This window comes from Misgurnus anguillicaudatus, chromosome 5 (genome assembly GCF_027580225.2).
Source record: "Misgurnus anguillicaudatus chromosome 5, ASM2758022v2, whole genome shotgun sequence".
In the NCBI taxonomy this organism is placed as follows: domain Eukaryota; kingdom Metazoa; phylum Chordata; class Actinopteri; order Cypriniformes; family Cobitidae; genus Misgurnus; species Misgurnus anguillicaudatus.
This window is the reverse complement of record NC_073341.2, coordinates 29,030,490-29,044,726: the sequence shown is the minus strand read 5'-3', so window position 1 is coordinate 29,044,726 and position 14,237 is coordinate 29,030,490. Positions and strand designations below refer to the sequence as shown.

Sequence of the window (14,237 nt, the reverse complement as noted above, 5' to 3'; positions counted from 1 at the left end):
TATTTGTAGTAAAACCACACTTTTACCATGGCCTCACCACAAAATCATGGTTTAACTATTGCAAAACTGTGGTAGGAGAAATTGTAATCAGTTTACCAACAACTATCATTTTACTATAATTAAAACATTTATTTTTTTAAGGGTTAAAGGGATAGTTCACCTTAAAATGAAAATTCTGTCATCATATGCTCATGTTGTACTAAACCTGTATGAATTTATTTTTTCTGATGAACACAAAAGAAGATATTTTGAAAAATGATGGTAAAAACACGAAAGATAGTGACCATTGACTTCCATAGTAGGAATAAAAATATGATGGAATTTAATGGGTACTGTCAACTGTATATTATAATATTTTGGAAGTATTGTGATAAATGATTAAGAAAATATTTTGAGAAATTATGGTAAGCACACAGTTGACGGTACCCATTAAATTCCATCATATTTTTTTATTCCTACTATGGAAGTCAATGGTCATTATCTGCTGTGTGTTTACCATCATTTCTCAAAATATCTAATTTTGTGTTCATCAGAAAAAAGAAACTTACACAGGTTTAAAACAACATGAGGATGAGTAAATGATGACAGCATTTTCATTTTAAGGTGAACTATCCCTTGCAGACTCTTTAAATTGTTGAATGTCTCCATCTTGTGTGTGTTTGCCATTATGACAAACAAGAGTTCTTTGTTTTGGCAGTCGCGTATATGAAACTGTTGAGCATTAATGACGTGTATATTCAGAATATATTCATTTCAACTTGTTAATGAAAAATTGGATATTAAATGCGTTAAATAGCCTTCTCTTTAGGTGTATTCTACATTCGTCGCTGCGCAGACAGATCAGGGTATGACATCAAAGCAATGCGAGACCTAAGAACCTCGCGGTACTCTGACGTCATAGGATGATTGATATGTGCAGCGCGCATTGATTTTAACACACCTAATATCCGTGTAATTAATGGGTTTCAGGTGTATGCCCCTTTATAAGCGCCCTCAAAATAGTATAACGGGATTTAGACGTCTAAATGTGGTGTGTGGTCTAAATAACACGGTCAATTGCGTCAATTATCTTTACTTATTTGTGATGTGAGTATCCTTTACTTGCAAAACCTTATCGTTAACTTACTAGTGTTTTTTGTGTGTGTCATAAATGCCAATGCGTATTATTTTGGGTTTGTATGAAGTTTACATTCTAACGTAATGTTACTCGTGGACACGATTGTTAGCATGGAACGTATGCAAACTCAAGTCGTTGAGGGACATTTTTAGCGATTGTTTATATAAAGTTCCTGATTTTTTTTAAATGTTGGTTATTTTCTGAGCAGTTTCGGCAAATGTCTTCGGATACGTCGAATTTAATGGCAATTGGTTTATTCTGAGTATAGACGTTTTGTTCGTGATCTGGAACCACCGAGTTTATTTAGAGCCTAACTTAATGGTTAAATCTAATAAACGTGCGTGTCGCCCTTTTAACTTAACTGTTTTCTTTTTGCATTTCAGATTGTTTCGTGTACGAAGCTCCACGAAGACCGGATTCATCATCTTCTTAACGTTACATGTTTGAAATAAAAAAACTGTCTGTGTTGTCTCGATGATTATGAACACGGTCTCCATTTAACCGTTAACCATACTATAAAAATTAACTATTCTATCAGTCATATAAACTTGCATTACGATACATGCACTTGCACCAAGGCATGCTTCGAAAATAAGACTTACTCAACATAACTTTAGTGTGATGATACTTAACTTACGGACTAAAAATGCCGTAAAGAAGTTTGAGAGTAAGTTCACAGTCCTTAAGTAAACATCCATGGGGATAAATCACCACTGTGTGATTCTAACCAATACATCTTTATAAATCAAAGAAAGACGCAGTTTGTCTGTCCGCACAGGCAAATAATTCAGTCAACCGTGTTACGTAAAACGCGCGACGCGCCGGGGGCCTTGCGTTCACGTTGTCGCTCATAAAATATGGCGTCGTAGGAAGTCTGTTGTTGTCCGAAAGAAAGTGGCAACACACGGATATGAAAAGAAGCGCTTATGTAGTGAGAGCTGCAATTGGGACAGATAGGGTGAGAGTGGTTATGACTAGCGATGTTGAGGTCTACGGGTTTCTTCCGTGGGATCGACTGCCCGTTTTATTGTGAGACAAATAAAGGGAAAACCGGTGCAGATGGGTGCAGTAGACCCTACTGTCACTTCAGACACAGCAAACAAAGACGAGCCTCCTCAGGGATATACGACATCGGAAAGACAAAACCGCTTTCAGCGAACCCTACCGGTAAATCGGCATTGCTTTGTGGTTATGTTTGTTTTGACTGAACGTGTTCTTGTGTGTCAAGTGCGTTTCATTGTACAAAAGCTTTTTACTGGTCTGGTGTCAGCCAGTATAACGTGTACAGCGATAAATACATTGTAAGACTTTAACACAGCATGTTTTCCATTAAAAAAATACACAGCATGTAAAATTATTGTAAACAATGCATCAAAATGTGATATATTTGCTGAAATCAGTGTAATATTGCATGAATAACTTTATTGGTTATCCATGGATATGATACCAGGATGAGTTGATATTGTCCACTGTGTTCACTGTATATATTTTTTTGACAGATCAAGGTTATGATCCATTCAGTCCAGAGGTTGTAAGACCAAGAGAGCAATATAATGGAGAGCCACCATCAAGCCTGTCGGCAGGTCCGGATGTGGATCTGGGCACCATGGAGCTGGAATTGGTCAATAGGGCCATTGAGGCTGTTCGCACTGAGATGGAGAGGGACAAGAAGAAGCTTTCTCGGATTGGAGATCAGGAATATGAGCCCACCACTAGCACTGTTAAGAGACAAAGGCCCACTGCTGCATCAACCCATCAGGGCTACGATCCTGGAAGTTACCAAATGGGCCAAGCAAATGAATACAACCCAACCCCACGCTCCAGTAAATACACTTTGGACTCTGAGAACAGCGGTAAAAATGCTAGTGCTTTGGAATATGTGCCAACTGTTGTCTCTAAAACAAGTGTTAAGAAGAAACTGCCTACGCCATCCCCTTACGTCCTTCCAGCCCCAGCAGCCTCCTCCAAGCGTAAATACACGCTGGATAATTCCAAACCTTCATCGGACATGGAGTACGACCCTCTCTTGAACTACTGCGCTAAGCCGGCTCTTAAAGAACAGAGGACATGTTCAGATGGAGAGACAAGAAAGAGATTTTACCCCACAGAAAATCAAGAAAAGAATGAGGAATATGTTCCAATGGCAAAGAAACCAAAGTCATCATCCATCCCAAAATACACTGCTAGTTTCTCAGAATCAGACGAGGAAAGTTCGGGGACGGAGTATCGTCCGACATCCCTGAGCCGCTTGCAGCTCAAAGGGATAAATGCGGGCTTAAAACCGGAAAAAGCATCAGGAGCACAGGGACAACAAAGCAGGCAGGTGCCTAAAACAGAGGAAAGTTTTTCCCAGAGCGAATCAGACGAGGAAGTAGAAAGGACAGAGATTAAGACAAATGTAAAAAAGAAAAGTCTGTCGAAAAGTAATAAACCTGAAAAAACGAAAAAGGATGAAAAAGAATCACCTAAAAAGACTGCCAATCAAAAAGAAAAACAAGAAAGTGCAAGCAGGGACAAAACATTGAAAAGTTCAAGTAAGGAGAGCGTAAAGATTAAGAAGATCCAAAGTAAGCATGTGGAGGGGAGCGGTAAATCTAAAGGCAGCTCTACGGAGAAGGTCCGGAAAGAAGGTGTGGTGGTAAAGAGCAGCAAGACACCGGGGAAGGTGAAAGGTGATCCGTCTCACAGGGATAAAGACAAAGGGAGTAGCGAAGCCAAGAAGGCCAAAATTGACAAACCTGCAAAAACAGACAAGGAACCAACCAAGTTCAAAGACCAGAAGAACGGAAGACACGAGAGCATCAGCAGAGACAAAGACAAAAAGAAGAGCAGCAGCAATAAAGAGAAAATTAAAACGAGCAGCTCGGATCAAAAAGGGGCAAAAGAGACCAAACAGAGGAACTTAAGTCACGTCGACCTGTTCGGTGCTGAAAGCGCTGATGAGGATGATGAGGACGACGAGAGGATTGTGAGGAAATCGGCTTCTGCTTTCAAACTGGGAAGCTTCATGAACCATACAAGGAAAATTGAAGTTGCATCATCATCGGAAGATGATTTTGATGATGATAATGGTGGCAATGATGATTACGATCCAGTGGACTACTCCTGCCTACAGGGTGAGATGGAGTACGACTCGGACCCCATGGAGGAGTGCCTGCGGATATTTAACGAATCCAAAGAGGTGAAGACAGAAGACAAAGGGAGGCAAGCCAAGCAGGTACAAAAGCCTGGGAGTGATGGACTTATATATATATCAAAAATAATAAAGCAGCCACCTTACTGTGCCCACGTGGTACAAAAGTTTAATAAAGTGCCTGATGTAGATACTATGCAAAACTTGCACTAGTGTAGAAATGTTGTGATCTTAATTTGGCACGTCTGGCAGTTTCGGTTTAACTTGTTTTTGGTGGTGCACCTGACAGTCTCACTTTCATGTGTGTTTCAGCATTCAACGGAGCAGCTGGAAGAAGATAACGAAACGGAAAGCACTTTAACTACTCTCTTTCCTGGCCAGAAAAAGAGGGTTTCACATTTTAAGTCTCAAGGAAAAGTAAGTGCATATGAACTAATTTATTTATGCACAACTAAGCACAGATTCTGTATGAAATTAGCAATGAGTCATTTCTTTTTAGATCGCACAATATTTATGTGCTGCTGTAAGAGTTTATACTTGGATTTGCATTTAACTAATTGTTAAATCATTGCTCGTCTTCATTTAGTCAGAGGCATCACTGAAAGCTGCACCAATGCCACAGCGCAGGCTCACAGCGCAGGAGATCTGTTTCCAGCGCATGCAGGCGGCACAGCAGCAGGCGGCACAGCTGGCAGCCGCAGTTAAGAGCGCGTCAGCTACCACCAATCCAGTTCTGGGGCTGTCTGGAGAGAAACGACGGGTGGCACACAGGCCAAATGCCTCCCTGGCCTCCCCAAAATCTGGTAAGAGGGCTCCTATATTACACGTGCATTTACACAATAAACACAGTTGTTTTAAATAATGTTATGGTATGTTTAAAATTAGTGCTGGGCAGAGATTAACCGCGAATAATCCCATACAAAATAAAAGTGATTTTTTTTGCATAATATATGAGTGTGTGCTGTATGTAATTATTATGGTTATATAAATACACACACATTCATGTATGTATTTAAGAAACATTTACGTGTGTGTGTGTGTATATATATTTATTTATATTTTATTTTTATATATTCTATATTATATAGAACATATATAATATAGGTGATGCAGTGATGCGATAAGCGTCTGGTCCGAACTTTACTTCCAGTTTCTGTTTGTTTAATGGTCTGACTAGTTGCTAAACTGAACTCTTAAACAAATACCTCATCGAAAATAACAAATGTTTGGGGTTTCTATGTAATCTACGTGTTGTTTATTTTGCTTGTTAAATAAATAAACTAATTTAAAAGGACTTTGTTGTTATTTATTCTTCGCAGAGTTTACCAGAAGTTACGTGATGACCACGAAAGCCGCGTGTTTATGTTGTTACTGCTGAAACTGTCTATATAAATAAAAACAATTCAAGTATGACTATGCATGTGTGGTTAAATATACATAATAATTACACAAACTACACACGCATATTATGCAAAAAATTACTTTTATTTTGTATGCGATTAATCACGATTAATCTTTGCCCAGTATTACTACAATATAAAATAAAAAAGTGCATTTTATAAACCCTACACTTTTAAATATCAAACTTATGCTATATCATGAAAACAGTAATGTGTATTTCATTTACAGTAAGGCTGCCATGTGACACATACACATCTAATTTTTTAGGACAAGCTGATGCCAGCAGTCGGGTTTTGTCACCCACGAGACCAGCGACAGAACGGCTTTCTCTTAAAGCTCATACATCAGTTGGCATCTTGTCTAAAACCACATCCACCACAATGCAGAAAAGAGTGGCTCACACCCCCACCATGAATGTAAAGCTCTGTCCTGTATTCAGTATATACATTTTTATGCACCCTGACCTCAATTTGCATGCCCTTAATTTACACTCCGTTCCTGCAGAGCTCCACCATGAAGCGACCTGTCATTCCGGCTGAATTTGGGGCCAAGGTGCCCACTACCGTCCGCCAGCGTTACCTCAACATCTTCATAGACGAGTGTCTAAAATTCAGTCCCTGTGAACAGGAAGCGTTTCAGATGGTACATCATCCTGTCTTATTCCATGTTCTCATTAGGCAGTTGTTTTGTCATTACTGGAGGTATGCTGGTTGGATTGATCTGCATGTTGGGTATTTCTTGTTTGCTCTTAGGCTTTGGAGGAGGAGAAGGTGGTGTATGACAGGAGCACCAGTAAAAACATTTACCTGAACGTTGCTGTGAATACACTGAAGAAACTCCGCAGCAGGAGCACACCTGTCTCTCCTGCCCTCAGTGCGTATGACACACAACTACAAAGATCAACAATAAGATTTTTTTTTTGAGACATTACTTCATATTTGTGTTTGCACTGAAACCATTTTCTTTAGCTAAAAAGAATAAATTTTTATAAAAAATTATTATAGAATATTTTTGTCCTTTTTACTTTAGAGACCCCACCAGCATCAGTGAAAAGAAAAGTTCAGTCCCACGAAGAAATGCTCGGTGGACGGCTCGCTGCCACAACGAGCTACACCATCAACCGCTCTGGCAAACAGCAGGATCTGAGTCTTAAAGGTACGGTGGACAACGTTATCGATGTGATGGGATTTTACAAAAACTTCTTAGGTGTATATGTGATCGTGTATTATTCTGGGTTTTAGGTGCCATTCTTTACAATAAATTGAGGAAGTATATTATGACAGAGGAACAGTTGCAGGAACATGGCTACCCCAGACCACATCCTGAGAACTCAGGTCACGCTGTGGTTTATAACCTCCCGGAAAAGAAGAACAATGACCGTGAGTTTTCTTTTAGTGGTTTCAGATCAATGTCTGGAGTCTGCACTCCTGTAACACACAGATGAACCACTAGGTGGCACTACACTCAAAATACAATTTCCCTGTCAGCTGAAGCTTGTTCAATAGAGGTACACTATAGTGTCCAAAATTTTACTTTGTACAAAATAGTTAACACGTAGTCAGTGCAAATTTGCAATAAATTGTATACCATCTTTTTATTTAATTTGGGTCAAAACATTCCTTTTACATCCTAAAATTGATTTTAAATTCCTTTTAACTTTTATTTCATTGTGATATTACACTTTTGGACAATACTGTAGTTTTGGTTGTCATGCAATGTTGCAAGCTTAAGTTGCAAAAGCCATTATGATTTTTGACAACATAGAGGTATATCTTACATGTTTTTATAACTCGGCTTTGTTTCTTAGCTTTTTCCAAAGTGTGTTGTCGATGTGGCGCCGAGTACAAGATAAATGCCAATGGTAGCTGTGTGCGTAAAGAGGAGTGCATTTACCATTGGGGGAAACTGCGAAGAAACAGAGGTAGGCGTGCATGCAAGGAGATTCAGCAATGACAAAAGTTGTTTAACTTGAACTTTTAAATTTTACATTTGCATCATACGTAACGGTGGTACGCACATGTGTGTCTCATTCAGTTCCAGGAGGTTGGGAGACACTTTATAACTGCTGTTCTGGGGCAGTTGCTTCTCCTGGATGTGAAGTTGCAAAAGTACGTATCATTTTAAGCCCTAGATCTTTTCGAGTCACATCAAGGTTATGGTTTTTGATGTTTTATTGTGGCTGGTTATTATTTAAAGATTTTATGAATAATAATCTGCACCTAGAAAAGCACACTGTGGTCACACTGCTAATACTTTTCAGAGAAATCAAGAATGTTCTCCTTTAGATGTTATACTGAGATAGTATTGAAAATAGCACAGACTTTACTTTAGTGCTACGTACACACCAAATGCAAATTTTTCGCTCAAGTTAAATATTTTTAACTTGGGCAAAGACGTGTTTGAGGCGAATAGCAAACACTCCGCCCCTATTGTGTTATTCGCATTGCCCCACGCAATGATGCGTCTGATCTGAACTTTGTATGTAATCTACTCGCACAAATCTTTGAACTCGCGTCTGGTGTGAATCCACAGTAAGGTGTACAGAAGTCTTTTGCAAGCTTGATCCATTTTACAGGCGGTATGTTAGTAAAGAATATGTTTGGTTATGTATTTTGCTAAAAGATTAGAAGACTTATTTTTGTTAATTTTGTATTTCTTCAGCAACATGTACAGGATGGACGTAAAGAGTCTTTAGATGGTTTTGTGAAGACCTTCAGCAAACAATTATCTGTTGATGGAAATGGAGGCGTCTTCGCTTTGGACTGCGAGATGGTGAGAGTCATTTTAACACGCACATAAAGGAAACTTCAGCCAAATATCAAAATTACCCCATGATTTACTCACCCTTAACTCATTCCTTGCCATTGACGAGTTTAAAAAAAAAACGAGAAAAACGTGTTTCTGATTAGTTTTTATGGTAATCTGTAATACCACAATTATCCACTAGATTAAAAAAAACTATTTATAAAAAACTGAAGCAAAACATTATTTATAAATTTTACACTGTGATTATGTTTTGCTAATTGTTCTGTATCTGATCTCTAAAAAAATGATTTCACCAAAATGCATTTATTTCATCTTTTTGCTCAAATTTTTTTATTTTTGAAGAAAAATACCCATATTTAAAGGTCACGTTCTTCCTGATACCATTTTTTAAACCCTAGTTAGTCTGTAATGTTGCTATAAATAGCATAAATAATACCTGTAAAATGATAAAGCTCAAAGTTCACTGCCAGGCGATATATATATTTTTTTATTTAATAGAATTTCTCTTTCAAAGCCTACAGCGAACGGCCGGTTTGGACTACAGCCCTCTATTTCCTGCTTTAATGACGTCAGTAAAACAGTTCGTTGACTAAACTCCGCCCACAGGAATACGTCAGTCACCAGCTTTGGCTCAAACGGCTCTGCTAAGCTAAGCTGCTATCGAATCACAACACACTAAACAAACTACACAATCAGAACTCAATACGTATTTCTGAAGGAGGGACTTCACATAACAAGGAAGACATCAGCCTGTTTTTAGGACAGTGAAAACAGCGCTATACAGATAAGTAAATTGTGTGAAAAATACAGTGTTTTTTACACGTGAAACATGAACACTATAAACACAATCAAAGCTTCAAAATCACAGACAGAACGGGAGCTTTAAGAGTTTATAAACAAAGAAAAAAATAAAGGTCGGATTAAACATTTTTTTTCCATTTTGTTTATTGTTTGTTTGTAAGCAGAGGTCTGTTTATTCATTTGTTATATTTGTATGTTTATATATTTTTAGAAGAACATTTTCCTGGAAGGCATTTTGGGAAACTTTTGTGAAAATCACAAAAAATGCTGGAGGGCAACTTTAAAAAAAAAAAGGCTGGCGGGGAATGAGTAAAGCAAAGATACATTGTCCATTATCCTCCAGACGAGCACATTTGGAGTTGTTTTAGTAAATGTCCTTGTAAAAGTTTTATACAATTTTTATTACAAAATCGCATCGATTACCCGCAGAAGACCACTAGATTAACCGCAGATTAACCAATGGAGGTTTGTGGATTACCTCTGTAAAGGATGAATGCACTTTTTTTGTCAGAAGTTCTTTCCTGATCCCTGTTTTTGCCATTATAAGCTTGGAAGATCACAGACATTTATTAAAATAACTCCAAATGTGCTCGTCTGAAAAATTCTGTACATGTGTATCTCAAATTGCTTGAGGGTGAGTAAATCATGGGGTAATTTTAATATTTAAAAAAAAAAATTCTAGAAAGAAAGTGCAATTGTGGATGAATAACTTAATCTGTTATTCTAATGAATATCTTGTTTCAAACAAGAACAAGAAGTTAATGTTTTTTCATCCATATACCTGTCTTGCAGTGCTACACAAAACAAGGTTTGGAGCTGACCAGGGTGACTGTCATTAACGCTGACCTCAAGGTTGTGTATGACACGTTTGTCAAGCCAGCTAGCAAAGTAGTGGATTACAACACGCGGTATGAACCGGATTCACAGCATCATTTCACTTGATCAGAATTTTTATATTTATGTGAACTGTTCCTTTAAATCAGCTCCTGTTATTTATGTACACATTTAGGTTCTCAGGAGTGACGCAGGAAGATCTGCAGAACACCACCATTACTCTGAGAGATGTTCAGGCCGTGCTACTTAGCATGTTTAGTGCCGAGTCCATTCTGATGGGACACAGCCTTGAGAGTGATCTCTTTGCCCTTAAGGTCAGTCTCAGAAAACTGTACCAAATATTACGCAGCCAGATCATATTGACTCGTAAGATATAAGTCAGGCTAATAAAAACAAGTTTTCATCCAAAACAATGCAGAAAGGAACAATTTAATTTGTCTTTTAATTAATGACTTTGTTAAAGGAACAGTATGTAAGAAATTTATATCAATGAATCATTAAATGGCCCAGATTTGTCACAAGACACTAAGAAATTTCAAATACTTATATCACTTGCAACAGTGGTCTGGCAAGGCTATTGTCTTTTAAAAAGTGTAGTTGCAGCCCTCAACTGATGTTTATGTTGTCATGTTGTGTATTGGCCACCAGTTGTGTGATTGCAGTACCAGTTTTAGCCACAAGTTGCAGTACCAGTTTTGGCCACAATCCTACATACTGTTTCTTTAATGTTCTGTTTCTGTCTTCTCTCTATATGCTGTCTGTTTTTTAGCTGATTCACAGCACTGTTGTAGACACAGCCATCGTGTTTCCTCATCGTCTGGGTCTGCCCTACAAGCGTGCCCTGCGTAACCTTATGGCTGACCATCTTAAACGCATCATACAGGATAGCGGTAAGGATTTTACCCTGTGCTTTTTCCAGTAGTACCCGCTTTCTTGGAAGAATCTGTTCAAGAAATGTAGAGCATATATATTTTTTCAAAACCCAAGTCTAATTTTTTTATAAAAAAAAAACAGAAAAATGACATTACGTTGTGATTTTATGATCATGACAATTAAGCACATTTTCTACTAAATTGTTATTTTAATTCAAAAACTACCATTTTCATACCTGTATTATTGTCTATAATGTTTACAATCTTTTTTTGCAATTAACACCAAATTTAAATGGATAGTCATCATTTACTCACCCTCAAGTTGTTACAAACCTGTATATATTTTAAAGGAAAGATATTTTAAGAAATTTTGTAAGCAAACTGTTTTTGACCTCCATTGACTTCCATAGTATTTTTATATCCTACTATAAAAATGGCGCTCCTGTTTCCTGGATTTTCATTTCAGTTGTGAATAATTTACTTTTTTTCTGGTTGTTATGCTACATATAAATGTAAAAAAAATCACTTTTTGTGTAATATTTAATTTTAACGGTTTTATACAGAACCAGATTCATCAACGTAATGTTACAACAGTGACTTTGACTTTTGACTTCTTTTTCAAGGGCGCTCGATGCGAAGTTTGTAATAACATGTATGTAGCCCATCATGTGTGTTTCGTAATTTAAAAATATGTGTTCTGCACGTCAAGTGATCCTATGTGCATCACGTATCTTGTCAAAATCAGTGCCTGCTGCAGACATGTCTAAAGGGTTTATGATAAAAGAGACGCTCGCGTTTGGCAGTTACTCGCATAATCTCATGCATAATCAAAGTTTACTGTTAAGGGAGTGTCTTGCGTGTATTTTGTGAACGTAATCGTCTGTTTTATCATAAATGGTGTGTGCAGCAGGCACTTATTTTGACAAAACACGTGATGCACATGGTTTACATGACGCAACAAACACATATTTTGAAAACACGAGCAACACACATAACACTCCGAACATTTATTTTGAATTTGCGCCCCTCGGATGAGCAGTCACCAGCCGCCACTGTGTTACAATGCTGCTGCTTTTCTTTGTTTTAAGCTTTAATGTAGCAAGATGAAGTTTTATCATCATAACATGCCAAAAGGAAAATGTTTTCGATAATAAAGATGGTTTTAAATAACAGACACTGTATGTGTGTGATTTTATGTTGACAGTTGGTGGCCACGACTCTAGTGAGGATGCCCGGGCCTGCATGGAGCTCATGGTATGGAAGCTTAAAGAGGATGCAAAGGTGAAGAGATGACCTCCGTTTCCAAAGTCATGACCCAAAAGGATTTTTGACGAACAGACATACATTGAGAAAAGAGTTAGTGAAGCTCTTTGCAACAGGGTTGAACGGAGCTTGTGTCACACGTTCTGCGCCATAGTAAATGCTGTGGCACGGAGAAAGATCGTCATGGGGAGGTGATCTGTGGTGATGTCATAGATGGCAAAACCCAGACCAGCAACCAAAGCTTGTTTCCTATCAACACAATCTGTGAAAGAAGCAACCCTAACTCGTATCTTTCTTAAGAAACCCTCATTATGGCCCTCGTTGCCATTTTCAGTTTAAAATTGAGAACTTGTTGAAAAGATGGACGTTAGTTTGGTAGATTTTGATTGGCCTTTTGTTAAGTTAAAAGAAGTATTCTATATTTTTTGATAAACGTCTCTGTCACATCATCAGTATTTTATGTTTCAAAGACTCTTCCTCCAAATCATCAACGATTTGATCATTTTTGTTGTGATGTGGCTGCAGGCGTGTGAATGAATGTGTTGCACTCTATGGATGTCTGTGGTTATCAAATTTGGGATTAAATCCACTATACTTGAAATCATTTTTGAGCACTGATGCAATATCACTTCCTCTATAACAATGTATAGGAATTAACTGAACTGCTACCTATCTAGTAAATTACTTTAAAGGATTAGTCCATTTTCTTGAAAGAAAAGTCCGGATGGTTTGCTCACCACCATGTCATCCGGGGTGTTGGTGTCTTTCTTTGTTCGGTCCAGAAGAGGTTGTGTTTTTTGAGGAAAACATTGCACGATTTTTCTAATTTTAATGGACTTTGATGGAGCCCAACATTTGATACTTGGCTTAACACGTGGCGGTTTTTTTCAGCGGAGTTTCAAAGGTCTATAAACAATCCCAAACAAGGCATAAGTGTCTTGTCTAGCGAAGCGGTTGTCATTTTTGACAAGAAAAATAAAAAATATGTACTTTTAAACCACAACTTTTCGTCTAGGTCCGGTCCAGCTCGACCTAACGTAAATGCGTAGTGACGTAGGGAGGTCACGTGTTACATATATAAAATGCACATTTGCGGACCATTGTAAACAATAAACTGCCACAAAGACATGAATTAGTATCAGTTGACATACAACAATGTAGGAACGGTCCTCTTTCAAGATGCTTGTAAACACTGGGGCGGAGTTTCGCGTTCGTCCTCTGTGACCTCTTGACGTCATGACGTATTGCGTGGGGTCAGCTGGCGCATCACGACCTGATCTACATGACCAGAAGTTGTGCTTTAAAAGTGTATATTTATAAAAAAAAGTGTATATTTGTTATTTTTCTTGTCAAAAATGACAGTCGTTTTGCTGGATGGGACCCTTGTGCCTCGTTTGGGATTGTTTGTGGTCCTTTGAGGCTCTGTTGAAAAAAACTGTTACGTGTTGAGTTAAGTGTTGATTGTTGGTGTCTATTAAGGTCTATTAAAATGGGAAAAATCCTCTAGAAACGTGGTTTCTTCTCGACTGAACAAAGAAAGACATCAACATTTTGGATGACGTGGTGGTGAGTAAATTGTCTGGATTTTCCTTTTAAGAAAATGGACTAATCCTTTAAGGGATATTTCACCCAAAAATAAAAATTCTGTCTTAATTTACTCACCCCCACACAGCTGATGGAACCCATAGTAGGAAAAACAAATCCTATGGAATTCAATGGGAACACTGTGCTTACCATATTTTATTAAAATATCTTCATCATCATTTATCACAATACTTCCATAGGTTTTGTTTATCCTACTATAAAAGTCAATGGTTTCGACCAGCTGTGTGCTCATTTATCATCATTTATCAAATTTATTTTTTAAATTCATACAGGTCTATAACAACACGTAAATAATGACAGAATTTTCATTTTTGGTGAACTATCCCTTTAAAACTTGTCATTCATGAACCAATGCCTTGTAAACCAGACTTAGTATTATTGTTTGTACTAAAATTAGTACTTCACTTTTTGGACAGTTTGTTTGTTTACAGTTTGCTATGGATTG

At 37.8% G+C, this 14,237-nt stretch overlaps 1 protein-coding gene across 1 annotated transcript; it reads left to right on the top strand.

Moving 5' to 3' along the window:
* Positions 1-945: 945 nt before the first annotated feature.
* rexo1 (REX1, RNA exonuclease 1 homolog) lies at positions 946-12,791 on the top strand. The gene is made up of 17 exons (XM_055168507.2): positions 946-1,086; positions 1,501-2,284; positions 2,617-4,334; positions 4,563-4,667; positions 4,837-5,053; positions 5,919-6,067; positions 6,156-6,293; positions 6,404-6,524; positions 6,681-6,806; positions 6,893-7,030; positions 7,459-7,572; positions 7,686-7,759; positions 8,313-8,423; positions 10,011-10,126; positions 10,228-10,366; positions 10,822-10,942; positions 12,129-12,791. Exons 2-17 carry the CDS (start codon positions 2,098-2,100, stop codon positions 12,215-12,217), a joined length of 3,663 nt encoding a protein of 1,220 aa, XP_055024482.2. The 5' UTR covers positions 946-1,086; positions 1,501-2,097; the 3' UTR covers positions 12,218-12,791.
* The last annotated feature ends 1,446 nt before the right edge of the window (positions 12,792-14,237 follow it).